The 25,538-nt window shown below is 47.1% G+C and overlaps 6 protein-coding genes across 13 annotated transcripts; 2 read left to right on the top strand and 4 right to left on the bottom strand.

The window, feature by feature from the left end:
- Window positions 1–197: 197 nt before the first annotated feature.
- On the bottom strand, window positions 198–2,283 carry LOC117640802 (BRISC complex subunit FAM175B-like). Its single transcript, XM_034377683.1, has 8 exons — window positions 2,091–2,283; window positions 1,727–1,817; window positions 1,550–1,650; window positions 1,234–1,481; window positions 1,039–1,161; window positions 796–950; window positions 626–713; window positions 198–538 (listed from the first exon to the last, which is right to left on the bottom strand). Exons 1-8 carry the CDS (start codon window positions 2,172–2,174, stop codon window positions 358–360), a joined length of 1,071 nt encoding a protein of 356 aa, XP_034233574.1. The 5' UTR covers window positions 2,175–2,283; the 3' UTR covers window positions 198–357.
- Window positions 2,284–2,470: 187 nt separating this feature from the next.
- LOC117640794 (dipeptidyl peptidase 9) lies at window positions 2,471–8,998 on the bottom strand. 3 transcript variants are annotated; one of them, XM_034377661.1, is made up of 17 exons: window positions 8,825–8,998; window positions 8,490–8,744; window positions 8,108–8,334; window positions 7,802–8,021; window positions 7,582–7,717; window positions 7,334–7,474; window positions 7,148–7,250; window positions 6,893–7,069; window positions 6,433–6,812; window positions 6,111–6,331; window positions 5,897–6,032; window positions 5,620–5,792; window positions 5,418–5,537; window positions 5,185–5,337; window positions 4,967–5,109; window positions 4,772–4,883; window positions 2,471–4,661 (listed from the first exon to the last, which is right to left on the bottom strand). In XM_034377661.1, the coding sequence occupies exons 3-17, from the start codon at window positions 8,317–8,319 to the stop codon at window positions 4,569–4,571; spliced, it is 2,520 nt and encodes an 839-aa protein (XP_034233552.1). In that variant the 5' UTR covers window positions 8,320–8,334; window positions 8,490–8,744; window positions 8,825–8,998; the 3' UTR covers window positions 2,471–4,568. The 3 variants fall into 3 exon arrangements, with proteins under 3 accessions (XP_034233552.1, XP_034233553.1, XP_034233551.1); XM_034377662.1 differs by lacking the exon at window positions 8,825–8,998 and having other exon boundaries at window positions 7,802–8,018; window positions 8,490–8,798; XM_034377660.1 differs by lacking the exon at window positions 8,825–8,998 and having other exon boundaries at window positions 8,490–8,797.
- Window positions 8,999–9,211: 213 nt separating this feature from the next.
- LOC117640803 (probable 39S ribosomal protein L45, mitochondrial) lies at window positions 9,212–11,176 on the top strand. 2 transcript variants are annotated; one of them, XM_034377684.1, is made up of 8 exons: window positions 9,212–9,454; window positions 9,698–9,802; window positions 9,875–10,057; window positions 10,136–10,287; window positions 10,363–10,414; window positions 10,501–10,650; window positions 10,727–10,881; window positions 10,960–11,176. In XM_034377684.1, exons 1-8 carry the CDS (start codon window positions 9,395–9,397, stop codon window positions 11,060–11,062), a joined length of 960 nt encoding a protein of 319 aa, XP_034233575.1. In that variant the 5' UTR covers window positions 9,212–9,394; the 3' UTR covers window positions 11,063–11,176. The 2 variants fall into 2 exon arrangements, with proteins under 2 accessions (XP_034233575.1, XP_034233576.1); XM_034377685.1 differs by having other exon boundaries at window positions 9,701–9,802.
- LOC117640799 lies at window positions 11,167–13,901 on the bottom strand. Of its 5 annotated transcripts, none has more exons than XM_034377680.1 (7): window positions 13,513–13,901; window positions 13,231–13,353; window positions 13,104–13,154; window positions 12,968–13,012; window positions 12,837–12,899; window positions 12,379–12,757; window positions 11,167–12,294 (listed from the first exon to the last, which is right to left on the bottom strand). In XM_034377680.1, the coding sequence occupies exons 2-7, from the start codon at window positions 13,258–13,260 to the stop codon at window positions 11,510–11,512; spliced, it is 1,353 nt and encodes a 450-aa protein (XP_034233571.1). In that variant the 5' UTR covers window positions 13,261–13,353; window positions 13,513–13,901; the 3' UTR covers window positions 11,167–11,509. The 5 variants fall into 5 exon arrangements, with proteins under 5 accessions (XP_034233571.1, XP_034233570.1, XP_034233569.1 ...); XM_034377679.1 differs by having other exon boundaries at window positions 11,167–12,297; XM_034377678.1 differs by having other exon boundaries at window positions 11,167–12,757; window positions 13,602–13,901.
- Window positions 13,902–13,984: 83 nt separating this feature from the next.
- Window positions 13,985–25,474, bottom strand: LOC117640801 (28S ribosomal protein S9, mitochondrial). Its single transcript, XM_034377682.1, has 11 exons — window positions 25,307–25,474; window positions 25,092–25,197; window positions 24,903–25,006; window positions 24,653–24,817; window positions 24,472–24,557; window positions 24,316–24,391; window positions 24,110–24,235; window positions 23,979–24,021; window positions 23,773–23,888; window positions 14,221–14,383; window positions 13,985–14,148 (listed from the first exon to the last, which is right to left on the bottom strand). The coding sequence occupies exons 1-11, from the start codon at window positions 25,370–25,372 to the stop codon at window positions 14,057–14,059; spliced, it is 1,143 nt and encodes a 380-aa protein (XP_034233573.1). The 5' UTR covers window positions 25,373–25,474; the 3' UTR covers window positions 13,985–14,056.
- LOC117640792 (transient receptor potential channel pyrexia) lies at window positions 15,208–23,630 on the top strand. The gene is made up of 12 exons (XM_034377651.1): window positions 15,208–15,627; window positions 19,013–19,128; window positions 19,229–19,402; window positions 19,753–19,966; window positions 20,037–20,720; window positions 20,859–21,173; window positions 21,281–21,523; window positions 21,604–21,965; window positions 22,048–22,270; window positions 22,346–22,525; window positions 22,621–22,800; window positions 22,882–23,630. Exons 1-12 carry the CDS (start codon window positions 15,607–15,609, stop codon window positions 23,299–23,301), a joined length of 3,132 nt encoding a protein of 1,043 aa, XP_034233542.1. The 5' UTR covers window positions 15,208–15,606; the 3' UTR covers window positions 23,302–23,630.
- Window positions 25,475–25,538: the final 64 nt, after the last annotated feature.

Below are 25,538 nucleotides of genomic sequence, written 5' to 3' on the forward strand. Positions count from 1 at the left end.
GAGACGAGTCGGTCTAGCCGAGCCGCGAGCCGTGATTAACGCGTTGGCAGATTCGCGGGGACTTTCTAAGGAGACCTGGCGAGGCGAGAGATACGTGCTGTGGCGCTCTTCACGTACGACGAAGGAACTTGAGTTGGCCCCACGCCGGCGGCGTTAGGTTGTGCATGGAAGCATGTAAAGAATAATAAAACTTGAAGTGGAAACTGAACATCGTACTTTTTTTTAATCAAAATGATGTCAAACACAAAACAAAGGAATATCAAAGATAACGGAAACTTAAGTGATGCTCCACAAGTAAGTAAAAACAAACAGAGGTAACATTAAGGCACATTAATCACATAAAATAAGGAGCAATTTTTAAGAGGGCAACGTTTTTTTCATCAAGTCCGGAGTCTGTGAACGGTTAGGCCCGGAACGTCGAGCAGAACCATATCCGAAAATAGGACTAGTGCGATCAGAACTGTATGGACTTTCTGACTTGATTATTTGAGGGCTGTGGTTGTTGCTCACATCTCCAACAGAGTTTCTATGACAAGACCTGCAATGGATCCACAAAGTATGAGATTTATAAGGAATTTATTAAAGAGAACAGTCAATAATTGTGAACTACCACAGTTAAACATACCTGTCATGATTGCTCTGACGGTCATGGTGTTCATCTGACCCGTTGTTTTGGCCTTGCAGAGACTTTCTTTGTTTTAACTGTTGACTTCCTAAAAGAGAAGGTAACCTTTTAACTGATTCGAAGACGTTTACACATAGAATTTAATGGTGTACCAAAGGCTAGGATCTCACTTTCCACAGCTTCAAGCTGCTTCTTCAGGTGATCAACTTCACCTTCCAATGCCATACGATTATTCTCAGCGCTAGACAATTGTTGAACTCGTTGATTAAGTATCACTTGAAGCTCGGCCTGAACATGTAGCATCATGTGGTCTCTGCCTTGTGGCCTGAAGAGAAATTTTAAAAAGGACAATATTAAAACTTCACCAACTTTATGAAATCTAGACAGGTACATGATTATGAAATCTAAATCACCTGACACGCTCCATAATGTCACTCAGTAGAGCTTCCCTGCTTGGGACACAGGCTGTGGTCTGATACTGGGTAGATTGGGGCATTCCAAGATTATGAATTTGAAGAGGAATGAGATCGAAAGTACTGTGAACAAGAAATATTTGTTGCAATGAATTATGCAATGTACCAACATAAGCAGCGTTTCAAGATACTTACCTTTTTTCACTTAGGTAGCGCATGAAGGAATGTTTGAATACATGGGTGGCTTTTGATGTCAAATTGCTGGAGAGAAGACATAGAACGAACAGTTCTGGGGTGCTAGTTTGGCAGAAGTCTTTTGCCATTTCTGTTAACTGGAGATGAATCACTTGCTCTCTCATTGACATTTGATAAACTTCATTCCGCTTAAAGCTGTACCAACCCACAATATCATGGTTTTGGCTCCCATTTTTGACCTGCTGATTCTGAAAATGTCACAATAACTTAAGCACAAAATCAGGCAAGACAATTATCACTACAAATGAGACAATACCTTCTCTGTTTTGACTAAAGCATTCAGTTTCTCCCTGTCAATTCTTCCTGCCCCATTTATTACTCTACAAGAACTGGAAATGGGCAAAATTGAACTAATATCTGAAACACAAAATATTATAAAATGTAGTAGAATGTAACAACAACTCATTTGCATAAAACTTATCAAATTACTTACTTATAATTGTTTCGGTTTTCTCATCTCTAATTTGAGAGTCACTTATTGTGTCAGTCACCCGATTCACTACAGCACCCAGCAGAAACCCCATCTGTAAGGACACGGACACAATAGGACAATGTTAGAACTGATAGCTGAAACGAGGATCCCACTCAACAGCCAATCAACCGTCTCAGAAGACAATGAAGCAAAAATCCCTCGGAGGAGATTTCAAGAATGCACTAGAATATATCAGGGATGATTATCAAAACTTGATGAATTTGATAGCTGGCTTGACACAACTAAGTAGTGGTTTCGAGGTTAAAAAGGCTACTTGTCGGCGGGGAACACCGTCGCAGAGTAGCCGGTTGAGGTGGTCCCATACCTGATTCCCAGATATCTTGGTGTTCTCGTACAGCAAGAGGGACAGGGCCGGGCCCGAGGCAGTCACGTACACACTCGACTGCATCGCTAGCAACAAAATTTCACACTAAATTCACGATTTAAACTCACGCCCCATCACAAGCCCACAGGCATATAAACAAGCAGGCCACTAGTATGAGAAATGTTGTGTGGTGAAGAACATGTAGCCTCGTGTGAGGTGTGAGGATATGCAGGAGAGGCTCCCGCTGAAGCTTTTAATCTCGTATGACTGCAGGACATGCAGGATGGAGGTTCCCTTGAATATTGCAAGTAATGCTTAATACGTTCGTCTGTACCCATGTGGTGCGTGTTGTAGGTCTAGGAAAATTGTCTTTAATTGAGTTAAGATGACGATGGTGTGTCAAGTGCAACATCATTATAGTATTTTAATTTAGTCTATTCAACTCTTTTCATAAATTCACAGCTTACATATCAAGAATAGCTATGATACAAAAGATAATAATTAAGTCTCATATCTCTGTTAAAATTTCAGCAATATGCAGTCTTTAACCAGAACTACAAAGGTCAGCACACAGGGTTGGGTGGAAGGAGCACAGAGACCCTTTGTGTACGGGTTGTTGACATCTTCTTCAACCAAATCATAAAAACAGAGTTGAGTCACTCATTAATTACATTAAGTGTGACATCTTTAAAGAAAAGGGATACACTGCAATAATGCTAAATAATAAAGACACTGTTGGCACAAAATTGGGACCTGATTGGAACCAAGTACATTGAAACATACTACATGTAGAAACAAAATCCTGAGAGAAAATACAACACAAGATAACAAAAAACTGTCTGAATGTTACACTTGTTCTTTAATAACATTAGTAATAATATATTAGTCAGCAACATTTCAGAGACTGGTGTAGAAGTCCTTCCCGCAAAATTTAAACAAATAAGAAGGAAAATGGTCCAAATATCAAAAGATTCTTTACACACCCAAGAGGGAAACCAGACAGTTCCACTAAAGTGATTTGTAATAGGGTTTTGAAGACATTCATGAATCTGTAACTGGTAGAGATACCACTGCTTCATGTAAATATTGGGGCAAGGCCAATAACAAATGACTGATAAGGGGCAAATGCCGAATTTTAACAGGTAATTATCTCTCTATACATAAATCATAGGCAACAATAATCACAGAATATTACAAAATGTATCTAGTATACAGCAGGCAACACATTGTTGGTGACAAATCAAATAAAGGAAACCCTGTACTTCTCACTCGATAAAAACCTGGAATCCTGAATACCCACTTCATCATGATTTCTCTCAATTTTGAAAATTTGATACTTGCATAGGTTGAGCAATGGTTTCCCTTTATGTTTCTATTATTATGAAAGATTTCAAATTTACCCTTCAAGAACCCCTACAGCGATACAACATTATTATGTCCAAAAGAAACAAGGACAGGTATTTTTCAGATTTCCTATTTTATGCTTTTTTGGGGGGAAGTGGGTGGGGCTTAGTAGTTATATGTTGATTGATTATTTGGAGGGAAAATAAAGATTCACTATTTAAAAGTTAACAGATAATAAGCAACAAGAATATTTGTTCAATAAACAAAGATGTATCCTGCTTATGTGATGAGCTGAACTATATTTGTAGGGGTTTCCCAGAGATCGAGCATATCAAATACTGAACAGCAAAACTTGTAACTGGCCAAAACGATTTTCTGGTACTTTGACACTCTCATAAATAAACAGGCTTCTTTAAATCTCCTACTTTCTCATGTACCAGAAATGTTCTTACACATGACAAATCTGTAAAACTTAATGTAAAAAATACACAAAAGCTCTGCAGTGAGGACACATACAAGCTAGTCAGTCATCGGTAAATAAAAGATGGCAGCTTTAAAATACAAAGACATCAACAACAATACTCCTATGACAAGAATTTAAAAAAAAATAATCAAAATTAACACTATTACAAATACCCTAATAAGCATGATTAAACAGTTACAGCAATGTGGACTGATAAAGACAAAACAAAAGTAAAACAGTTATGAATCAGATTCCGTATGGTAACAAGCTTGCATGAAAAACATTGCAAAAGGAAAAGTAGCAGAGTAAATTTGTTAATCACAAAGCAAGAAAAATGGAACAGATTGAAAAAGAGTACTAAGATCAAGGGCCCTGAAGCAAATTTAGTGTTTTATTTTTGTACTAAAGATATTTCCTACTCTTGTAGGTGAATCAATAGTTAAGTACTCAGCAACAAAAACACCTTAACCAACAGGCACAAAAACTAATAGCAAACTATTAATTCACATCAAGAGTCGATCTTAAGTGATAAGATGAATGAATAAACCTTTACCTTGGATCAGTTAAAAGAAATAACAAGTAACACTATTGAAAATTTTGATGATGAAATCAAAGCAAAGTAACAGTTCCATAATGTTTTTAAAAGAGGCAAATGTATGTATGTAATTGCATTACAAATGATTTTGTAAGAACGAAAGCAGCAAGGTTTCATAGTGTTTGCTAGCATCCATGTGCCTTAAACTGTGCCTCTCATTTGGATAAACCTGACAAAAATAAAATGAATTAATTTGAGAAAGATAAATAACTTATGTATAAGATTGTAAAATTGAATCATGCTTGAAAGTATATATAAGGATAGTTATCGTTAATGTACCTGCAGTTGATAGGGCTTGCCTACTTTCACAAGGGCGTTGATAAGTTGGGTAGTGTGCAGAAAATGCACATTTTCATCAATGAGACCATGAATGATAAGAAGTCTGTTCTCTCTGAAATAGGCAGAAAAGTTAGTAACTTCACTGCAATTCTCACACCCGTAATTTAGCTGTAAGGAAACTGTCATGGTACTTACTCATCAGGGAATTTATTAACATATTCCAAAACCGACCCATTTCTGTAGCCTAAAACATTATCATCTGGAAGATCCATATAACGCTCGGTATATCCAGTGTCATACAGTTTCCAGTTTGTTACTGGGGCACCAGCAATGGCAATCTGAAAATATTACACACAACATTAACGGAGTTAAAGGAGTGTATTAAAGAAACTACAAGGAATATAGGAAAATACCTTGAAAATGTGTGGGTAATGAGCCAGACCCATAAGTGACAAGTAACCACCATAGGACCAGCCTAAGATGGCTACTCTATTCATATCAATAAATCCTAAAGAGTCTGCCAGCCACTGTAGAACCTCAACTTGATCTTTCAATTCAACGGTGCCCTGTTGGAAAATGAACAAGGTACACTTTAACAAATGTGTTTCAACATAGTCACAGAGAATAGACAAGCAGGAAATCATACCATTCTGCCTCGCAGATGACCTTCAAAGTTTAAACCTCGGTGGCGAGATCCTCTTGAATCAATAGCAATCACACAATACCCTTGAGCTGCCAACATGTGTAATCGCAACTGTCGCATACCCTAAAACAAGCACAAATAGATATTTATTAAATTCCTGGCGCATAAAATGAGAGAGTGGTGTGGAGAGTAAGTCACTTTTTACCTTGAACGTATTTGATACAACTTGTACTTCAGGACCCCCATAGACATGGAGGACTGTCGGATACTTTCGTCCTGGTTGGAGGTTGTGAGGCTTGAACACCATGGCATGAAGGGTGACACCTTCTGAGATCTTGTAAGTGTGCAAGTCAGGAAAGTAAAACTCACCTTCTGCCACTGGTGTTTTTGGACAGAAAAGGGGAGCAGTAAGAGATAAGCACTTGTTTACAAATGTAAGTACAAAACTACAAAATAAAACATGTAATGAAGAAGCTACTTACTTCTAGGCTCTACTAAGAAGCCAACCGAGTTTAACTGAACTCCTTCTAATGAACCGTTCAAGTGGGAGATCTTCAATACCTCACACACTGGTGGTTTCTGAATATTACTGTATGACATAACTACAAACTTACAATCCTAGGGAGAAAAAGGCAGCACCATGAGAAATGTAAAAGTTTGAATTAAAATAAATTATCATTAAAAATTTCTAATTACCTCACTGAAATCTACATTGTAGGAGTGACCTGGATTAGTTAAAAGTCGTATTTCACCCACATTTCTCAGTGAAACAGCATACAGGTGTTTTTCCAAAGGACCTTCGCGTAAACCCAGAAAATAAACTATGCCATACTCCAAATTGACCCAAATTTGTTGGCCAAGCACTTCCCAATCACCACTGGTTAGAGCCACTCTAGAGCCATTTGACTGACGATAGCCTAGGCAGAGCAGAAAATTATTAACTGAATACTAAAGAACCCTTTTCCATCATGAGCTTTCTCAGAAAGAAAGAAAAAATAAAAAAGGATTCGAAACATACCTGAAGGATCCAGAGCTTCATCAATACCATTTGGAACACCAGCCAAAGGAACTGTGTACAGGTAAAGATGCCGGAACCCTGTTTCTTCACTGACACATATAAATTGGACCTCATTGGCTTCTGTTCTTGGGAAGAAGTATATTAGGTTGTTCACATTTATCCACACTTTTGATTCCTGACTACATACTGTGTGAACCATTTGGTGGTTTTGAATAAAGTGTATATGGTTAGGAGATGTGTTTGATAAAGGTGGTGAATGTGGTGACGATGCTGGAGATGCTGGAGATGCAGCGAGTGCAGAAACCTCTACAAAGTAGTCGACTGATATCAGTACTAATTCAAGATGCTGCTGCTTGCGATCCAGTAGTTGAGCCCAAATGCTGAACAGAAAATTACATGATAATAGGAAGAGTTTATTAGGATGTTAAATTGGAGGTCAATGTAAAAGTACTGTACTCACAAATCTGACTCTGGGGTCCATCCTACCCTAACGAGGTACTCCATCCATGGAAATAAGATACTTAGAGGAGTGACCATTTCTAATTCCCGTATGTCGATAATTTGACATGAGCCTGAAACTTTGAATTCAACCAGCTTCAAGGTTGATCTTGAATTGGGTGTTCCTGCTCTAGGAAACCTACAAAGAAGAAAAATTATTATACTATAGCCATATATCTTAGTTAATGCAAATAATGAAAAAAAAATATACTCAAACCTGAACTCTTCAACTTCTCCATTGTTTTGCAAATAAGAAGGAAAGCCATGGATTTTCACTTCACTCTCATCAACTTCTTCATATGCTATTCGGTAAATATCATCTGAAACCAATACAAAAACCAATGAGCATCTGGCACAAAATCCAATAAATGTAATAGCAAACTTAAGATTAAAATTGTATTACCGTTTGTTGCTCCTTGCCACCAAAACCCTTGAAAACGACAAAACTCTTCCTGTATGACATATGATGGGATACCAGCGGACAAAGGGTCATCTCCAATATTTCCAGTGTTTTTATGAGCAAAAGTCAGGCGCTGAGTATTACCTACAGAAACGGAACCAGTTAACAAAAAAATAAAAGATATAAAACTACTCAAAGCTGCTGCAGCAGTGCAGTTAGGAGGATAATATTGAAAATGAGAATAACATTACCAGTTATTGTATGTGTAACATAAATATCCTGATTGTTGATGAAGGCAACTAGATCTGGATTTGAGGGACATATTTGGGGATTTAGTTTTGCTCCTGGGAGGTTCATCCTTATTTCAGTGGGGTATAATGAACTGCTCTGTAAAAGAAAAGAATAGTGAGCACAACATTTGTTTGCCATTCTAAACCTTAAGACGTGAACCACTCAATCTGAAATACTTACAGAAAATCCAGTATCCACACATTGAAATAAGTTGCTTGCTAATGGAAATATGATTTTCCCTGAGCTTGGATGTAATTCATAGCTAGTAATACCCCATGAGAGCGACTGCCGTTTCCTCTCAACCAACAATAATTCTTCTCGAGATAATTTACTTGCAGTTGCATTGTTTGAGAAATTCGGTTCCAGCAGATGGGGACAGTGTAAACGTTTAGATACACTGCTAAAAGTGACAAACAAGTTAATACTCAAGGTTCCTTAACTTTATAAAAATAGCATCATAAATAATTTAGATGGGTAGTTTGTTACCTTGAGTTGTCTGAAGCACTGATATCCGTGTATAAAAGAGGCACTTCACTACTGTTCATATGGTTTGGCAGAAAATAGACTCTTGTCCTCCCATTTGGGAGAGATCGAAATGTTATATTGCTGGGAATAGTTGCCCCTAACCCTGAGAGTTGATTACGAAGCTCGTTCACAGCAAGCTTCATATCGGCCCATGATTTCCTTGGCTGTGTCATTTTGAATATGCTAGTCTGAAAAAGAAAAAAAAGGAAAAACAAATCGTAATTATTTTATTTGATAAGGAAAAGCACAAGAAAATCATAACAGCAGACACCATTGATTCAGTTTTCATCCACTTGCTTCAAACGCTAGGAGATGAAACAAGACTAGTGACAATAATACTTACCACTCGACCAAAGACCAGTCCTTCAGTGTTGAAGTAAAGACGAGCAGCAGATGTCCACAATCATGGTTTCAATATTCATGCCTTCCAATGAAAGACATGGATAGGGTTAGACACCAGACTAAAGGTGAAAACAGCTGTTCAACAAGCTACGATGCTAGCTGTCAAATGTACGCCGTCAATTTTTTCAACCATGATTTTGTACGAAGAGAGACGATGACAGAAATAACTAAGAGTAGCTTTTAAATTTTGCTGCACCTAAAAATAATACAGAACAGCAAATATAAACACGTTATAGTACTACCCCTGTAACTTTTCCAAAAGTAGTTCTGAGCTACCGGCGATCTGTCAAGTTGTGGTGGACGAAGACGAATGTTTTAATTAAGCCATGTACTGGAATATTCTATAGTGTTTCTAGGTGAAATCCACATGAGACAAGCCGTGGTTGTTACTGATACTTGGCAGTTTCACTGGAAAATCAGTGTTTGTTGTTGTGAGATGCACTTTAACCATTTGTATTGAGTAGCAGAAGTGAAATGGTCGTGTCAACTTAGGGGTACCGAAAAAGGCAGTTAAATCTCTTTGAAACTGTTGAAAAATATTAAGGGTGAAAAAAGTAAAACGAAGAATATTTTCGAGAAACTATGTCGTTTTCATCTGAATTATCTGTGCCTGTGGCGAACTATTTTTTTTAGCCGGCATGCAGCGTAGGAAAAGCAGAAGAGTTCTCATCCCAGAATATGAAAAATTCTGCCATCAAAACTTCTGTTGTCGCGACCCAACACCTAACCTAGAGCATGGTACCCGTTCGGACAGCTGTTTTCACCTGAATTCGTCGATGTTTCGCGACTCGTGAAACTTGAGTGTCTGCTCTAAGATTTGTTGGATCCAATTTTCATAGCGCTGCAATGATGGCCCTGCGCCTCGTGTCGCAGCAGGCTGTCGCAGGCTTAATGAAACGGCCCACGGTGAGTGTGTCGTCTGAAGTCGAAGTCGTCTGTACTACCCAACCACCAATCTTTCTCAATATAGCAAAGCCCGGCTTGTTTATTTGGCTTAAAAAAAAATTAACAAAAACGATAGAAAAGCTTTTCTTCAAAGCTTATGGTCTTATCAATACTTTCAGATGGAAAAATTTTACGCCTTCCCTTCACGTTTCCATTACAGAATTAACACACTTAATTCAGAGATGTTTCTTCAATTTCTTTTAGCAGCGGGGAGCATTGGGCTCTGTTTACGGCAGTCATGAACAAGTCAGGACTGTAGTTAACAACAAGCACAAGGATCCCAAGTTCAAGAACTTGCGAAGATTAAAAGTAAGAAACATTTTAATGATATATCATGAGAACTTTATAAAGTAGTGATGTTACATTGATTCTCTTTTTCAGGTTACTACACAAATGCCAATGAAATATACTAACAATGTTGAGTTAGCTATAAGAGACGGCTTCATTCAAAATATTCCCAATTTAAAAAAGCTTTGGAGAGAACGTGACATGTCTATAACAGGTTCCTCCACTTTGGCGGAAGAATTTGTCCCACCAGAGAATCAGGGGCTGGCCATAACTGAGGTGATGACTCATGCAGCTACTGACATAATAAAAATTACAAACTAACAAAGTGGAACTGACATTCCTCTTTTTATCCAGGAAGTTAAAAAGAAATGGAACAATATAGGGAGTTTTGGAAAAGATAAATTGGCTGTAAGGAAAATAAGACAATTTGAAACTGAATTTAATTTGAAAGCATTTTTAGGGGAAGCTCAAGAAACTTACATTAAAGCACATGAGTGTCTTGCTGAGTAAGTTACTAGATGCTAACAGTACATTTTGCCAGTGTATTTGGTGGAAATTTCATTGAAAATTGTTGCTTTTAGGAGGAGCAACTGGGAAAATCTCAATGACTATGTTACGGAATATGCAAGAGTAGTAAGTATATGTGTACATTAATCAGGTTACTTAAATGTTTTCCTACCAAATTGGGTTAAAACTATAATGAATTATTGCTTTCCAAGGCAATGCTAATGAATGCATCACAACGTACCATTCGCTGGAAATTTCTAGAGTCGCTGGAAGAACCTAAGGCTGTCCAAGTAAGATGTTTTAAATTGGATGAAGATCTAAGTATGTTTGCACAAATCACAGTGAGATTTCATTCACAACAAGTAAGACTCTGAAGTAGAGAGACTGTTCACTCATTTGATCTTTTTCGTTCTTAACTAATGAGTTTTCATCCTACAGTGTCTCGCAGTATATGACAGATTTGGAAGGTTGCTCTATGGAAGTGAAGTATTAGCCAAAGATGTCTTAGAATATGTTGTTTTTGAGAAGCACTTGAGTAATGAATACGGTGTTTGGAGAGTTCATGCCAAGCTTATCCCTCAAGCCCGTATCAGGTATGGTTGATATTCATAATAATCCCTTGAATTTTGACACTTGGACTTAATAAACATTAGACTGTTGAAATCTTTCAGGATGGCTGAGCAAACATTTGTAGCTCCTAAAGAAGAACCCCAAGAAACTTCTTCTGTGGTGACTGAACCTGCTCCTGAAGCGGTGGCAGCCAACACTAACTAGTTTGACGATTAAATAAATTGGTTCAACCTTGATTTTGGGGAAACAATACCAACTTGCTTCGTTTTGAGTTCAGCATACAATGTGTGAAATAATAAAACATGGAATGTTAACAAACTTATCCTTTATTTTTCCCTTTTACTTGTGCTTTGCCAATGGCAGACAGGAGAAATACAATGAGAAGGGAACCGATATTGTGATCAGTACACAAAGTTGTGATGTTACATGCAAGTATAAACATTATGCTAGTCTCTCCCACTTCTGATAGGTCTTCAGAAAATTTGTGCTTGGAATGTTCAGTACATTCAGCAGTGTTATTTGCATTTTGACGAGATAAAATTGCACTGAATTGTCTCAAGCTCAAATTCTTAATATGTTGTTATATTCTTATCATCCTTTTCTTCCTTTTTCAAATTTAATAAATAAAGCTTGGAAACCAACCACCTTAACTTACAACCCCTCTGTAAATGGTCGTATTACTTCCGTTTCCAAATCATCTCCAAGCACAATTTTCAGATTTGGTTTCCTTTTATTAAAGCTGTCAAGTGTTGAATACATTTCTTCTGATACTTGGGTAAGGGACACGTCAAGCAAACTAAGATTCGGGAGAAAGTTTTCAACCAGTTTAACTTGATTTGGATTATCAAAACCTGCAAAGTCAAAAAAATGCATTTCTGCCAGAAATGCATTGTTTCTTAAAAACATATTAAAAGTTTCTTCCTCAATACAGGACTCAAGGCCCCAAAACTCCCGTACATTGTTGAATTTCGAAAGCAAATGCCATACAAATCCCTGCCTTTCGCCTTCTGTCTCCATGAGACTCTGTAAAGTTAATTTCCAAACACCACTTAGCATCGGTGTTTGCTTAAACCATTTCAAATCTCCATCTTCCTTGCCATTGTCTGACACTGCCAAAATTTTGAGATGGGGCATTTGTGACACAACTCTGAGGCAGCCAGTGCTGACCATTAACTCTTCTACTAGTGATCCCTGGAAAACACCAGCATTCAGTAAGGAACTGGCATCGTCAGGCAACTGGCATGGCAAGCAAAGAACTCTTAAGGTAGGTTTACATAACATTATGAGATCACGAATAAATGGACATTCATCAGAAATAAAACTGAGGCTATCAATCTTCAGAGTCCGCAAATGAGGATGCTCCAGACTCAAATCCCACTCGTCCCAGTCTCGCCAATACTCTCCAACCAAATGAAGATGGGAAAGGCGCTTCATTCCTGCTATCAGAGATTGGAAAGAGACCCCATCAGTTGAGTCCTTGGACTTATGGGATTGAATTAATTCTCTATCTACCTGCATACTTAAATGCTGTAGGGTGAGTTTATTATGTGCAAGAAGGGCAATCAAGTCTGCTGGGGTGGGCCAGTTGCGATACCATTCTGACTCTGCAATTATTACAAGTTTCCTGACGGTAGGTCCTCGAATGAGGTAATTCATAGCATCGGGTGGATAAGATGGTAATATATACACTTCCCCAATACAGGGAGCTTCTTTCAAAACTTCCATGTAGAGTGTCTGGTCTTTGTCATCTAGAAAAAGCTGAGTCTTATTCAGTGTACATGGATCTTTAGCAATTCGTTCCCACCGTACACAGACTTTGGCTATAGTTCCATAGAGATCCAAAGCAGAGAAATGCGAAAAAATTTTCTGGAGCAGTTCATCGAATAAGTCATTGACTGTCTGCAAAAAATAAAATATAACATTGAAATTTTGTTATCAAATGAGCTGATATACCTAACATGCAAAAACGTTCTCTTACCAATGGATCTGATTCTAAATTTTCTTCTATATTGCCTTCACAGTCTAGCACTCCTTGAGGATCCTAAAAACAGAGACAAATTAAACAGAGAAATCTCACTTAACACAAGTCATTGATTGACTTTTACTCACTTGAAGCATATCTTGAGAAGTGGAAGACACATCCGATTTTCTTCGCTGAAATATATGAAGTAAAGATAATTATCAGAAAAAAAATCACCAACGCGTGAAAATATTAGTCTAGTTATTGTTACCGTTCATAACTTACTTTCGAGGCTGGCCATTTGTCATTTTTCTCCTGAAGCCCTTGAAAGGACGACTAATAGAAAAAATTAATTTAGAAAATTAGTTTTTGAAATGGATAGAGCCAAAGTGATACACTGGAATAAACCTACCTGACAGGATCCAGACCCCTTTTCATCCATGCTTGCTTTAAAAGTCAATTAGAGCAACTTGCATCTGAGCATGGCCCTACCAGTAAATAAAACTGATAAATAACAGAAAACTGTTCCCGCACACTGGGGAAACAGAATAAAGAAAATCAATGATATGAGTACAGGTTTTCAATATTAACGTCTAAAAATTTGGAAAAAGAAAAAAAGGAGGGCAATGAATTTTATTTTCAACGAAAACGGGAAACGAAGAAATAAAATAAATTGCAGGACATTAATGCTCACCGTGGCTTCTGCTTCATAGAGGACTATAACCTTTATAAGAGCTACCTAAGGCAGACCCTCCAAGTTTTCAGCTCTTCCTTTGTAAATACCTCAAAAGACTCGGTTGAAAAAAAAATGGCAACAGGTTTCAAGATAAATTAAGGACAACGAAAAATGTGTTCCAACATTTCACAACAAATTTTGTGTTTTGTTAGCAAAACAACGATGATGAATTTGTCATGCTGTAGTGTGGTTTGGTATGAAAAATAAGACAACACTCAGCGCCTGCTCTCCGCTCATACGTAGCTGGTTGCCTACGTTCACAGGATGGCCTTCCCCAATGCTCCTCGATATAGTCAAGAGTCACGGAGCTGAGGGGTCAACACCGAAACGATTAGACGAGATAGCCCCAAAAATGGGAATAAAGGCTGGACTCCATTGTGGGTTCACCAAGGCAAGGGAGAGCCGAAGCAGCAATTGACGAACAACAGTCTTCAACATTACAGGGCAATTTATTACTTCTTATTCATACAAGTATGTACAGAATACCGCGATTGCTTGTAAACTACCGCTTGAGCCAGGTGTAGCTTCGGCGCGCGCCCCTCTTGCCGGTCTTCTTCCGTTCAGCTTCCCGCCTGTCGTAGTTGAGCAACCCGGCTGCAACAAAAAGCACGGCGTCAACGCCAGGTTGCCTGCAACGGCCAGCACCGCAGACGTTGCCGGACTTACCTATCTGCATCTCGTTGCGCTTGTCCTCGTTCACGAGCGGGGTGAGCGCCACGGCCGTCGCGTACCTGGCCGCCCCGGCCTGGGCAGAGGATCCGTTGCCCTCCACGGTGATGTCCAGGTCCACCTTCTCCAGCATGCCGGTGAACTGCAGCGGGTACAGGATCTGTAACACAGGGAATGCCGCTGCAGTCGTTCGCCTTGCCCTTTATTGAGGCGAGGAAGTGGGAAGGGGTTGGAATCATGGTGGAATGCGGCGTCCGAGGCGACAGGCAGCGCCAACGCCAAACTGCCGACCCCATTTCTGAAGCGACTTTGGCCAAACGCAGCGGAAGCACAGCGCGACTCGGATGCGGAGCTATAGTGGCTGTGTGGATGATGGAACCATTCTTGTTCGACCGGGTGCAGCCTCTAGGTGCAGCCTCCGTGCATCCGGAAGCACTGGCCGTCCACCGAGGAGCCGAGGCCGCCTCGTCGTGGCCCCGTCTCGGTGCGCGTGGTGCGCGAGGTCCCGATGTCCCGGGGGCGCGGATTCCTCATAAGTCACGGCGATTCAGAAGATCTCTGTCTCTCTCGCACCCTTACGGAGAGCCCCATAAGTGCGACAGAGACGGAGTGACGAAACAACTCTTCTGAATGGCACGGCTCGGCTGAGTGTCGCGGCCATGCGGCCTCTCTATGGACCCTCGGACGTCCTCCCGGCCGCGCGTGACACCAAGGCACCAAGACGTGGACCTGGCAGGGCAGCCCGTCCAGCAAGCCAGCCCATCCCAGCCAGCAGACTGACTGCGAGAGAAGTTGTCACCGCTCTGTCTCTCTCGCACTCATGCGGCTCCCCGTAACGGTGCGAGAGAGACGGAGCGACAGAAACGAGTCTCGAAATCGGTCTGCAGCCCCGCGGCGGTCCCCTCCCAGCCAGCGCGGCATGGCAGTGCTCGGTACCGGCTGGGGCCTGGGCTGGGCTGGCCGGGCTGGCCGCAGTGTGTCTGGAGCCGCGGACGGAGACGGGAAGGCACGGGCCGTCGCATCAGCGAGACGCGCTTCACGTGGCGCAGGAGGCGCGGACCACGTCAAGCACCACGTCCACCACAACGGCGAGCTGCAGAGCGCCAATCAAACGTGTCTCGTCATCGCGATCGCCACGGAAGTCCTTCGGCAAGACCAAGTGGAGTGCCGCCAATGACCGGCCAAGTTCTTTGCTGATCGCCGGCACAGAGGGGCACAGCGGGGCACAGCGGGCTCCAGTGGGTCCGGGAGTCAAGTGTGACACCGCGTACCGCGGAGTGGCAGGAGCCTATTTCGCCAGCGTGCGCAGCGTGCAGGGACACTGTGAGTGCCACTCGCCACGCCAGCAGGACAGCCGTTCCCGCGCCGCGGCATGCGAGCGCCATGACGGACGAGAGCGAAGAGGTAAGAGAGGCAAACGGATGGGCGAGTGTGAAGGCTGGGCGGACGGGCGGCAAAAGGCCGCGACAAAGGGCGGAAAGCGAGGAAGGCGAGGCCTCGCAGTGGATGCTCACCGAGGAGGTCCGGCAAGACTCCCAAGGACGGCGGGGACGGAAAGGGAAAGTCTGTGGGGCAGCACACGTCGGGCCTCTGCCTTCATCCTGGTGCACGACAGCAGGGCGATTCACGAGAGCGGTTTGTCTCAGTCCCCCTCGCGCCCGCCGCGTGAGTGCGACAGAGACAGAAGGACCGCCACAGGGGTCGCGTAGGCAGCCCGCAGCGGGCCGGCGCGCTGCAGACCGCGCGGCTGCCTACCTCCACGGCGGCCCCACACGCCACAACATGTTGTGCACGACGGGCACGCTCGTCCCTCGCTCCTCGTTCCCACACGTAATTCGCGTGAATTAAATCCAGATCAGGCCCGGGCCTTCGCCTTCACCTTGTTGGTCGTTCGGCCTGGCAACGCCGCCCCCGCCACGCGGGCTGGGCCGACGCGCCGGCCCGCGTGCGAGCGTGCCGGACGAGCAGCGCGAAGCGAAGTGGTTAAGTGCGAATCAGCCCATGATTGCAGCGGCAAGGCGTACGGCGAGACGCGGTGCGACGCGGTGCGCGACGCCCGGACGCGGTACGTCGCCGCGCTGCAGCGGCAGAGGAATCCAGCGACTCATCCCAGCCCGCAGCGCGCCGCAGCGCCATGCTCCACCTCCACCGGGACCTCCGGGACCGCGACGGCCTGGGGCAGGGCAGGGGCAGGGCGGGCAGGGCCGCGCCGCGCATTCAAGTCTCCGACCGACGCAGGACAGAGGCATTTGGGCCGCCTGCCGGCCTGCCTGCGTCCCGTCTAGCTTAGCTCGCTTCGCACGCGCCAAACGGGTTCCCTAGTTCGCGTCGTCCACCCCGCGGGCAAGCGCGAAGCGCGACGGAAAGTCTTGATTCGCAGAGACCGTCCCGCCCGCTTGACCCAGCTCGGCGGCTCTGGCGGCCCCATCCAAATGATTGACTCCCCAAGCGCGCGCTGCTGGCGGACTCGCGGACGATAGCGATGTAGGCCGGCGCGACCCCGTCCCAAGAGAAGCACTGCTTGGTGCTGACTGGCAACGACACTAGTGTCACTGTCCAACTAGAGACGCGGGCGCATTGGCCCCTCCGAGGGCCTGGGCACACCACCGTCAGCGTGCTTTTCCACTCAGCAGGCTGATTCCGAGAGTCGTTTTCGTCGCTCTGTCTTTCTCACAATCATGGGGCGTCCCTTATAGGTGCGAGGGAGATAGACGGCTCTCGGAAACAGTCTGCAGGCGGCGAAGCAGGCGAAGCGATGACGGCGAGGCAAACAAAACACGGCACATGATTGTGTCGTCAGCCTGCACTTCTCTCTCGCCGCCAACGCGTCTGCCGGAAGCTTATCGCCTGGGGCTTTGGGGGACTGGGCCGCTATGGGCCGCACGTCACTGTTCCTTTCCCTCTCGTGAGTCAGGCGGCCTGAAGCGGCCTGAGGCGGCCCCCGCAGTCCGGGTCGGTCCTCGCGCCCACCCGCTAATCCGCGTCCCTGCCGTCCCCGCTGCAGCAACGGGGACTCGCTGCACAGCGCCGCACAGCGCCGCAAACCACGGCGAGACGGACGAGACGCGGCGCGCACTTTCGCCGCCCCGCCGCCCAAACGTGGCGGATCCGTATCCGATTTGAGGGGAGGGCCGGGCAGGGGCAACGCGTGGCCTTTCGGCAAACTTTCAAGACGGACACCTACGGAGGTGCAATTATCCTTTTGGCGCCTCCACCCCTACCCCCCATCCCCCCAAAAAAGTATCCGTGCTTGCGTCAAAAACACGTCTATCCGTCCGCCCACCGCGCCGCCCAGCATCAGCAGCCTGCCTTATCGCGGAACTGGCAGCGCGGCGTCCGTCGCGGTGACCGTGTCGTCGTGACCGACCCGCGGACCGGCCGACCGGCCCCCGCGACTAGACTTGACTGGCGGCACCCACAACGACTGGCGAGGCACACCTGCCGCGCCTTCCTGTTCGCAAACTTTAATTTCAACGCTTATAGGATAGAGCCTCGGGCGGCACGACGCCGCCGTCGCCGCCGTCAGCGCGCCCCTCGCTGGCCCCGCGCTCCGCCACGCTCGGCGATGAGTCACCCGGCGTGTGCGGACCGCGGACCCGTCCAGGACTGACCAGGGCCTAACGGGACGCGCCGCATGTAGTGAGCGCTGCGCTACGCTGCGCCCGCCAGCCACTACACCGGCGAGACGCCGGCGCGCATGCCATGCCGCGTGCCACGGTGCCGCGGCCGCGCGATGCGAACCAGATCGGCCCCGCGCCGCGCCCCGCCGCGTCCTGTCCGTGGCGACCCGGCCGCCGTGGGACCGCGGCCGCGGCGCTGTGGCGTGGGCGGCGCAGCAGCAGCGCCGCAGCGCGATAAACAATTCTCCGGCTCGTGCGCGGCGGCGGCAACGCGCGGCAACGTGAGCACGTTGGCCAGCGAAGCGCGTCACGTCGGTGACGAGCGGCACGCCATCCCCTGCACCGCGCCGTGGACGGCCGGACGGCCGCGGGGCTTCCCCACCCTCTCTCGGCTACTGCGGCGCGCTGCGGCGCATCCCAGTGTGCCAGAGTGATTCACGGGCATCGCGGTGCGCAACGCCCCCCTTCTCCCCCACTCACACTCTCACACACGGTGGCCGTTGGCCGGGTACAAGGACGGACAAAGGACGGCACGTCGCGGACCGCGTACGTGTGCGCCAATCAGAGCACTCACAAAACGCAGCGGCCACGCGAAAGCAACATTTCGAAAACATACAAAACATGGCAGCATGACCCTTGGACAACACACTGGGAAAGGGGGCGAGGGGGAGTCCGGAAATTGTGTCCAAAATGGCAGCAGTGCGGTGCGATGCGGCAGCCCGGTGCCCCCCTTCCCCCCGCGCATTTATAAAGCGGCGAGATTAGCGTGCGGTTTGGTTTCCACCGTTTGGCGCACGGCGGCACGGCACGCGTGGTCGTGGAAAAGGACGGACGTCACTGCCGCGGCGTGGCGCGCGGCGCGCGGACCGCAGGGGACCGACGGAGACCGACGGGCGCACACTGATACCACATCTAATACCACAACATTTTCGGGCACCGAGGAAACGTTTCTTCTCATCTCTGCCCGAAACACGCCTTCGCGTCCCTCGGCCCCCGACAGGCGGGCCGACGTCGCCCGTTTCCTGTTGTGTGCTCGCTCGCGGAGCCCCGCCCGACCGCCGGCCCCGCCCCCGCCACGACAACGCCGATTCGCAGTCTCCCAGTTACGGGGAAAGAAAGTCGCGGCGAAGTGAGTGTGTGAAAGGGTCTTACAGAACTTATTTTCGCAGGACTGCCGGCGGCGTGCCCCCCGGGCCCAGAGGAGCTCGTCGGTGGGTGTGGACTCGGTGGAAGTTCTCAACCAGCTCAACCACAAGCGGGACCTGCGGGAGCTGGGGGCGCCGAGGTAAGCGAGGGCCGCGCCACTTTGGGCGCGCGCTCACGACGACGCCCTCCTCGCCGTCGTCGGCCGGCTCAAAGTCCTCCTCCGTCTTCTCGGCCAACAGGTACAAGACGGCGGGGCCGTCCCTGTCGGAGCGATGGCGCAGCTTCCGCCGCAAGCAGCGCGCCATCTCGGCCAGCGTCTCGGCCAGCGACCTGGAGGGGCGCGGCGTCGACGCGGCCGAGGACGACGACAAGGCCATCGTGCTGGACGAGAGCCCGCCCTCCGAGGACTACGGGTAAAGTCAGTCAGGCGGCCAAGTGCGAGCATGTTCACGCGCGGCGCGGTTCCCCCTGAGATGTCCGCGGAACAGCGACCATCTACGCGATGCCGGCTTTGCCGGCTTCGCCGCGCGCACGCCGCTGCCCTTCAGGTTGCGGGATTTATGTCCGCGGGTTCCACTCCCGGCAGGGTGTCTTCTTTTCATCCTCGGGGCGACGAGGCGACGAGCGGCCCCGGACGTAATGGCGCACGCGGCAGTAAAGAGAGGCAGGGGGAGAGGGAAGTCCCCCACTTCACAGACAGCGCGCCGCCTGCTGCCGTCGGCCGCCGTTTGGCGCGGATCTAAACGCCGTTTGCTTTCCACAGCTTCTTTGAGAGCCTGGACTGGCACATGGAGGACGAGCTGAGCGTGCGCATCTGCAAAGACACCATCCGCGGCAACCTCATGAACCAGATGCGCGCGGCGAGCGGCGCCACCAGCCCCGTCCACATGAGCCACAGCAACAGCGGCGCCGGCCAGCCCGCGGTCCGACTCGAGGACCTCGAGAACGGCAAGGTGCCGCCCGACGCCGTGGCAAAGGTACGGCGAGGTGTCTGCCATTTCCCCGTGTCTTTGGTGGGCGTGTTTCAATGCATCCTCTCCTTGGCAGGCGTTCGAGGGCCGCAGCCTGGAGGAGCGCAGCGTGGCGCTGCTGTGGGCCTGCTTCCTGGGCCGCGCCGACCTGGCCAGCGCCGTGCTCAACACGGGCGCCGACCCGCACTGGATCGAACCCGCCGACGGCCTGGGGGCGCTCCACCTGGCCGCCTTCTCCGGATCCGTCGAGTGCTCCAAGCTGATGCTGTCCAAGGGCCTGGACGTCAACAAGGTGCACCGGTCCTTCGCGCCGCTGCACTGCGCCATGTTCGGCAACGCGGTGGAGGCGGCACGGCTGCTGCTGCGGAGCGGCGCCACGCTCACGCCCAAGCACCCCCAGGTGGCGGCCCTGCACCTCGGCAAGCACCCCACCGCGTCCGCCGTGTCGCTAGCGGCGCTGTCCGTGCCTCTGGCGCCGCCCCTGGGCGACATGGGGGCGCCCCTCGCGCCCGTCGCCTCGCTGTCCCGCGCACCCACCCCCAGCGCCAGGGACACCAACCAAGCGCAGGCCGGCCAGGCCGGCGCCCACTACGAGTGCCCCCTGCACTGCGCCGTGCGCGCGGGGGTGGGGCCCGCGGCGGGCGACTGCGTGCAGCTGCTGCTCGAGGTGGGCGCCGACCCGCGCTGTGTGGAGCCGGGCGGCGGGGGCTGGACACCGCTCCACATCTCGGCGGACAGGGGCGCCGTCAGGAGCGTCAAGGTGCGTAGGGCCGTTGGTGTGCAACTCGGGGCACTTCCAAGCGACGGTCTCAGGGCCATTCCGCACAGACCTCGCACCCAGGGCTAGACCCTACCCCCTTCCTCCAGTCGCCCTGCTGACTCCCGTTTCCGCCCACAGCTGCTCCTGGACGCGGGCGCGGCGCTGGACGCCACCACTTGGGAGCGCGGGCTGACGCCCCTGCACGTGGCGGCCGAGGGCGGGTGGTCCGAGGTGGTGGAGGTGCTGCTCAAGCGCGGCGCGGACGCGGGGGCGCGGACGTCGCGCAGGCAGACGCCCCTGCACCTCGCGGCCCGCGCGCAGAGCGTGGACAGCGTGGACCTGCTGCTCCGGGAGGGCAAGGGCCGCGCCGACCCCAACGCGGCCGACGCGGACCAGCGGACGCCCCTGCACGCCGCCGTGGGCAAGGCCATCGGCGCCTACGACATGGTCGAGGTGAGACGGCGCACCCCTTTACCGCTAGCGCAGCCATTGCGCAGCACTCGGACAGAAAAGCAAGCCCCAAAACCTAACGCTGCCGCCGGGACTCGAACCTGCTCCAGGTGTTGCTGAGGTGGCAGGCCGACGTCAACGCCCCGGACCGCTACGGCTTCACGCCCCTGCACCTGGCGGCGCACAACGAGCTGTCGCAGTGCGTCGAGACGCTGCTGTACCACGGCGCCGACGTGAGCGCCAGGACCAAGGGCGGCATCCCGGCGCTCAGCATCATCGCCAGGAAGACGCCCGCCTCCCTGGCCATGCTAGGCCAGAAGCTGGACGCCGCCATCAGCATGCACGACCCGGAGGTAAGGCAGTCGCTCGCGCAGGCGCAGGGCGCAGGCGTTTACGGTGTGAGGCATTCCCATTCTCATTCCCACCCCCACAGGTGTCACACAGGGAGGTGGAGCTCAAGCTGGACTTCCGTCCGATCCTGCAGCACTGCCACCAGGACGAAACATCCTTCCTCAAGACGTTCGTCGACGAGGAGGGCCAGAAACACTTTCTGGAGCACCCGCTCTGCCAGGCGTTCCTGCACCTCAAGTGGCAGAAGGTGCGCAAGCTGTACGTGTTCCGCATCGTGCTGTGGGCACTGTTCACAATGCTGCTGACGCTCTACATCCTGACCGCCCTGGGACACGACTGCTACAATGAAGGCAAGAACGTTACGCTCACACCAGACTTCTGCTTGAACAACTCCATGGTCGGGACGCTCTTGAGGGAAAATCCTACTTTCATAGAAATAGAATGGTAAGCAAAACATTCCTATTCCCTCTGGCTTAAAACTTACAATCCAAATAATCTATGAAATAAGAGTGTCCCTGTTCTCTAGGTATATTTTGGTGTTCCTAGCGTTATGTGAGATTATGCGCAAGACTATTTGGATATCAGCATACAGTTCACCCTACCAATATTTAGCACAATCCGACAACTTAATTGAGTGGCCTGTGCTTGCAAGTGTGTTTGCTGTTTCTTTCATATATTCAGGCAAAACATATGGGTGGCAAAATCATGTTGGAGCATTCTCTGTTCTCTTTGCATGGATCAACCTCATGGTATGATTTTATAGTACTTTATCTATTCCAAATTTGAAGAATTGAAGAGACTAATTTAAATAACTATACTTGCAGGTGATGATTGGCCAATTACCAGTGTTTGGGACTTACGTGGCAATGTATGTAAGGGTGCAAACCGAGGTTGCCAAACTGCTAATGGCCTACGCCTGCCTTCTCATTGGATTCACTATCACATTCTGTGTCATGTTTCCAGAAACACAAACTTTTTCTAATCCTTTTGTGGGATTCATAAAAGTAAGTATTAAATAACAGCGCTGATGATGATGATGAATAGTGAACTGAAATAACTGTCCCTGTTGTCCACAACTTATAAAATTGATTTCCAACAGGTTCTAGTGATGATGACTGGAGAGCTGGACTTTGAGGACCTATTAGATGGTGATAGCACTGGCAGTAAGCCTGCTCTGCTGCTAAGTGTGTCAGCTCACCTAACATTTGTTCTTTTTCTCCTATCTGTAACTGTAGTGTTAATGAATCTCATGGTTGGCATTGCTGTACATGACATACAGGTATGCACAAAATGATAGCAAAGTACTTGCACAAAAATACTCGTACTTGAATAATATTTGTGGTTTTGTTTCCATCAACAGGGTCTCAAAAAGACAGCAATTCTGTCAAAACTAGTGCGTCAAACAAACCTCATTTCTTATATAGAGCGTGCTCTGTTTAAGGGATATTTACCCAGACATGTACAGAAGTTATTACGACAATCAGCTCTTGTGTCCCCATCTGGATATAGAGTTGTTTTACATGTAAAACCATTAAATCCTAGAGAGGTAAGACTACCAAAGCCAGTGTTAGCAGCTGCTTACGATGTAGCGAAACAAAGACGGAAAGGCAACCGTACAATTTCATCTTATGGATCTCATCGACCAATATGGCACGGACACAAAAATGGATCGCAATCACATATCAACCAGCTGACGCAGGAAGTGCGTGAGCTTAAAGAGACTGTGAGAGAATTGCTAATGACACTCAACCCAGACCATGAATTACTAGCATTTAGTTAGATATTAAATAAAAACCTCAATCAATGGGGAACAATAGGCGCCCCACACCTGCTGTGATATAAAGACAAATTAACTTTGAAAGTTAAACAATGGAGTTAAGGTGCTACAAATTTTGTAGGAAATCACATTGTTCTGAAGCAAACATCCTATTCAGTGATACTTATTGTTGTTTTTTTTTTACAAATAAAACCTTGCATAAGCTACAAGGAAAAATTGTTGGTACTATTATTACGTTCAAGATGATGATGCTGCTAACATGAGAAAACATGCCACCAAAGACAATACTATCTAAATCTGATCTAATAAAAAATAACTGGTGCTACCGTAAAGATGCAAATATACTTCATCCCCACCCATTCCCATTGACACGAACACAAACAAATTAAGGCCTCAAACTGCCGCACCCCAGAACCAGAAAAAGGACCGCCAATATAGTATTAAAACAAACACTTCTTTTGATACAGCACTTACCTGTTCACGTGCTTGAACATCCTTGAAGTACAAGATGTCATGCTCTCCATTAATAGTTATTTTTCCAGTTCCTGAAGTACGAATGACAACCGTAGCTACGGCATGCTTTCTTCTACCTGCAAAAAGAATGTAGAAAATAAAAGTACATGCTCATAAAATAGATTAAGAGCATGAGCAAAACATAAGTAGATCAAAGGATAACATACGGGTAGCTTCAACAAAGGAACGCCCATCAGCATCTAATTGAATCTGTGAAAGTTGAAATGAATTAGTCCTTGGATTTTACACAGGATTAAATAAACAATTGAAAAGTCTGATGAAGGATGGGAAACCCTACCGATGGCAGTTTCATTTCGGCTACTTGTTTTATTACTGGTTTTCTGTAATTTGTCAAGAAGGATGAGAAACTAGCAGACATTGGATGTCTGGCCAAAGATTCCAGTGTTTCCATTGTTCTCTCAAACTGGAACAAAGAGAGAATGTCAATGTAATGGGCAGACAGATTGAGTTCTTATCTCCTTGAGTGATCAAACAGAAAATTACATGAGAATCTTTCATGCATTCATTAATGGTTTCTTGAATTTCCTTTTTGTTCTTCCACTCTGTAGATACAAGATCCCTACAAGAAAAAAATAACAAAGTGATATGATCAAAATCTCAATTAAATCCAAGGCAACGAAAATAGCTTTGAAAACTTGCATTTGATGTTCCTTTTCAGGAGTATGACCTTTCTTGTGAATCAGGTCCAACAATGCATCAGCTTTATTGATTCGTTTAACTGTTTCCTGGAAAGGTTGAAACAAATGGTAAAACAATAAAACTAACAAAATTCAAAACAAACATTTCAAAAATAACACTCAGTTACAGGCAGTTAACTTACATGCTGTAGCTCATAAGTATGAGGAAAGCCCGTGTAAAAGAGAAAGTGGAATGGTCGCCCGGTGTTGTCAAACTTTGCCGATTGCTTATATTCAACAGGAGGGAGCATCTCAGGTCTCGCAGTCTTCTCAAACAATCCAGAAGGAAGGAGATACTCAATGGCTCTCTGAAAATTCCATCAAGTTTTTAACACCTAAGTACCAAAACACAATAGCTAGAACCCAAAAAGAGGATATCATTAAATTGCTCACATTGACATCTTCAGCGCTGAAAGTTGCAGGGTCTTCCCCCATAATATTAGCTAAGAAACGTCTGCCAGTTTCATATTCTTCTTTAGCTTGAACTGTACCTTCCTCTGTAACATGAACAGTAGACCAATTGAGTAAGACGAAATTGGGAAAACCACATAACATTAGTAACTATATGTAAAGCAAACAAACCAAATTGCTTAACACGATCGATGTAAGACCGCATGGCTTTGCTAATGGTTTTTCGTTTTCTGATGGAGACATTATCAGTTATTGACTTAGACATGTAAGCGACAGCCTGGTGAGGATGAGGGAAGGAGGTGCGTTAGAATCATAGAAGTACATAACCTCAATAACACCAAAAGAGTGTGTCTGGTAACAATAGAAAAAAATATTGTTCTAATTACCTGTTTACCATGCGGCAAAGATACTCGCATACTACATCGTAAGACGTTACTGGCAAGGGAATTCATGGCGGAAAAAAATGTTTAGCAGGTACGGCGAGCCGCACCACTAACCCCAACCCTGTTCCTGTCCTGGTTGTGTGACTATTTAAATTTTTTTGACGGTGTATTATTTGATTTCTCATAAGCGAGCCAGCCGCCTAGTCTCGCGCAAGGGCCCACGTGACAACTGAGC

This window comes from Thrips palmi, unplaced genomic scaffold (genome assembly GCF_012932325.1).
Source record: "Thrips palmi isolate BJ-2018 unplaced genomic scaffold, TpBJ-2018v1 HiC_scaffold_15, whole genome shotgun sequence".
Lineage (NCBI taxonomy): Eukaryota > Metazoa > Arthropoda > Insecta > Thysanoptera > Thripidae > Thrips > Thrips palmi.

Excerpts from the sequence above, each read along its gene's own strand:
- LOC117640794 (XM_034377661.1), bottom strand. The coding sequence starts at position 8,319 with ATGACACAGCCAAGGAAATCATGGGCCGATATGAAGCTTGCTGTGAAC. Across the intron at positions 7,718-7,801 it reads GTGTGGATACTGGATTTTCT|AGCAGTTCATTATACCCCAC; the intron begins GTAAGTATTTCA and ends TTTCTTTTACAG. Across the intron at positions 5,538-5,619 it reads TTGTATCAAATACGTTCAAG|GGTATGCGACAGTTGCGATT; the intron begins GTAAAAAGTGAC and ends TGCTTGTTTTAG.
- LOC117640802 (XM_034377683.1), bottom strand. The coding sequence starts at position 2,174 with ATGCAGTCGAGTGTGTACGTGACTGCCTCGGGCCCGGCCCTGTCCCTC. Across the intron at positions 1,651-1,726 it reads GAAAACCGAAACAATTATAA|ATATTAGTTCAATTTTGCCC; the intron begins GTAAGTAATTTG and ends TTTGTGTTTCAG. Across the intron at positions 1,162-1,233 it reads CGCTACCTAAGTGAAAAAAG|TACTTTCGATCTCATTCCTC; the intron begins GTAAGTATCTTG and ends TCTTGTTCACAG.
- LOC117640799 (XM_034377678.1), bottom strand. The coding sequence starts at position 13,260 with ATGGATGAAAAGGGGTCTGGATCCTGTCAG. Across the intron at positions 13,155-13,230 it reads AGGGGTCTGGATCCTGTCAG|TCGTCCTTTCAAGGGCTTCA; the intron begins GTAGGTTTATTC and ends TTTTTCTATTAG. Across the intron at positions 12,900-12,967 it reads CTTCTCAAGATATGCTTCAA|GATCCTCAAGGAGTGCTAGA; the intron begins GTGAGTAAAAGT and ends CTCTGTTTTTAG.
- LOC117640801 (XM_034377682.1), bottom strand. The coding sequence starts at position 25,372 with ATGAATTCCCTTGCCAGTAACGTCTTACGATGTAGTATGCGAGTATCT. Across the intron at positions 25,198-25,306 it reads CTTTGCCGCATGGTAAACAG|GCTGTCGCTTACATGTCTAA; the intron begins GTAATTAGAACA and ends CATCCTCACCAG. Across the intron at positions 24,392-24,471 it reads CCTGAAAAGGAACATCAAAT|GGATCTTGTATCTACAGAGT; the intron begins GCAAGTTTTCAA and ends TTTTTCTTGTAG.
- LOC117640803 (XM_034377684.1), top strand. The coding sequence starts at position 9,395 with ATGATGGCCCTGCGCCTCGTGTCGCAGCAGGCTGTCGCAGGCTTAATG. Across the intron at positions 10,288-10,362 it reads GCACATGAGTGTCTTGCTGA|GAGGAGCAACTGGGAAAATC; the intron begins GTAAGTTACTAG and ends TGTTGCTTTTAG. Across the intron at positions 10,882-10,959 it reads ATCCCTCAAGCCCGTATCAG|GATGGCTGAGCAAACATTTG; the intron begins GTATGGTTGATA and ends GAAATCTTTCAG.
- LOC117640792 (XM_034377651.1), top strand. The coding sequence starts at position 15,607 with ATGACGGACGAGAGCGAAGAG. Across the intron at positions 19,129-19,228 it reads CGGGAGCTGGGGGCGCCGAG|GTACAAGACGGCGGGGCCGT; the intron begins GTAAGCGAGGGC and ends CTCGGCCAACAG. Across the intron at positions 22,271-22,345 it reads TTGCATGGATCAACCTCATG|GTGATGATTGGCCAATTACC; the intron begins GTATGATTTTAT and ends CTATACTTGCAG.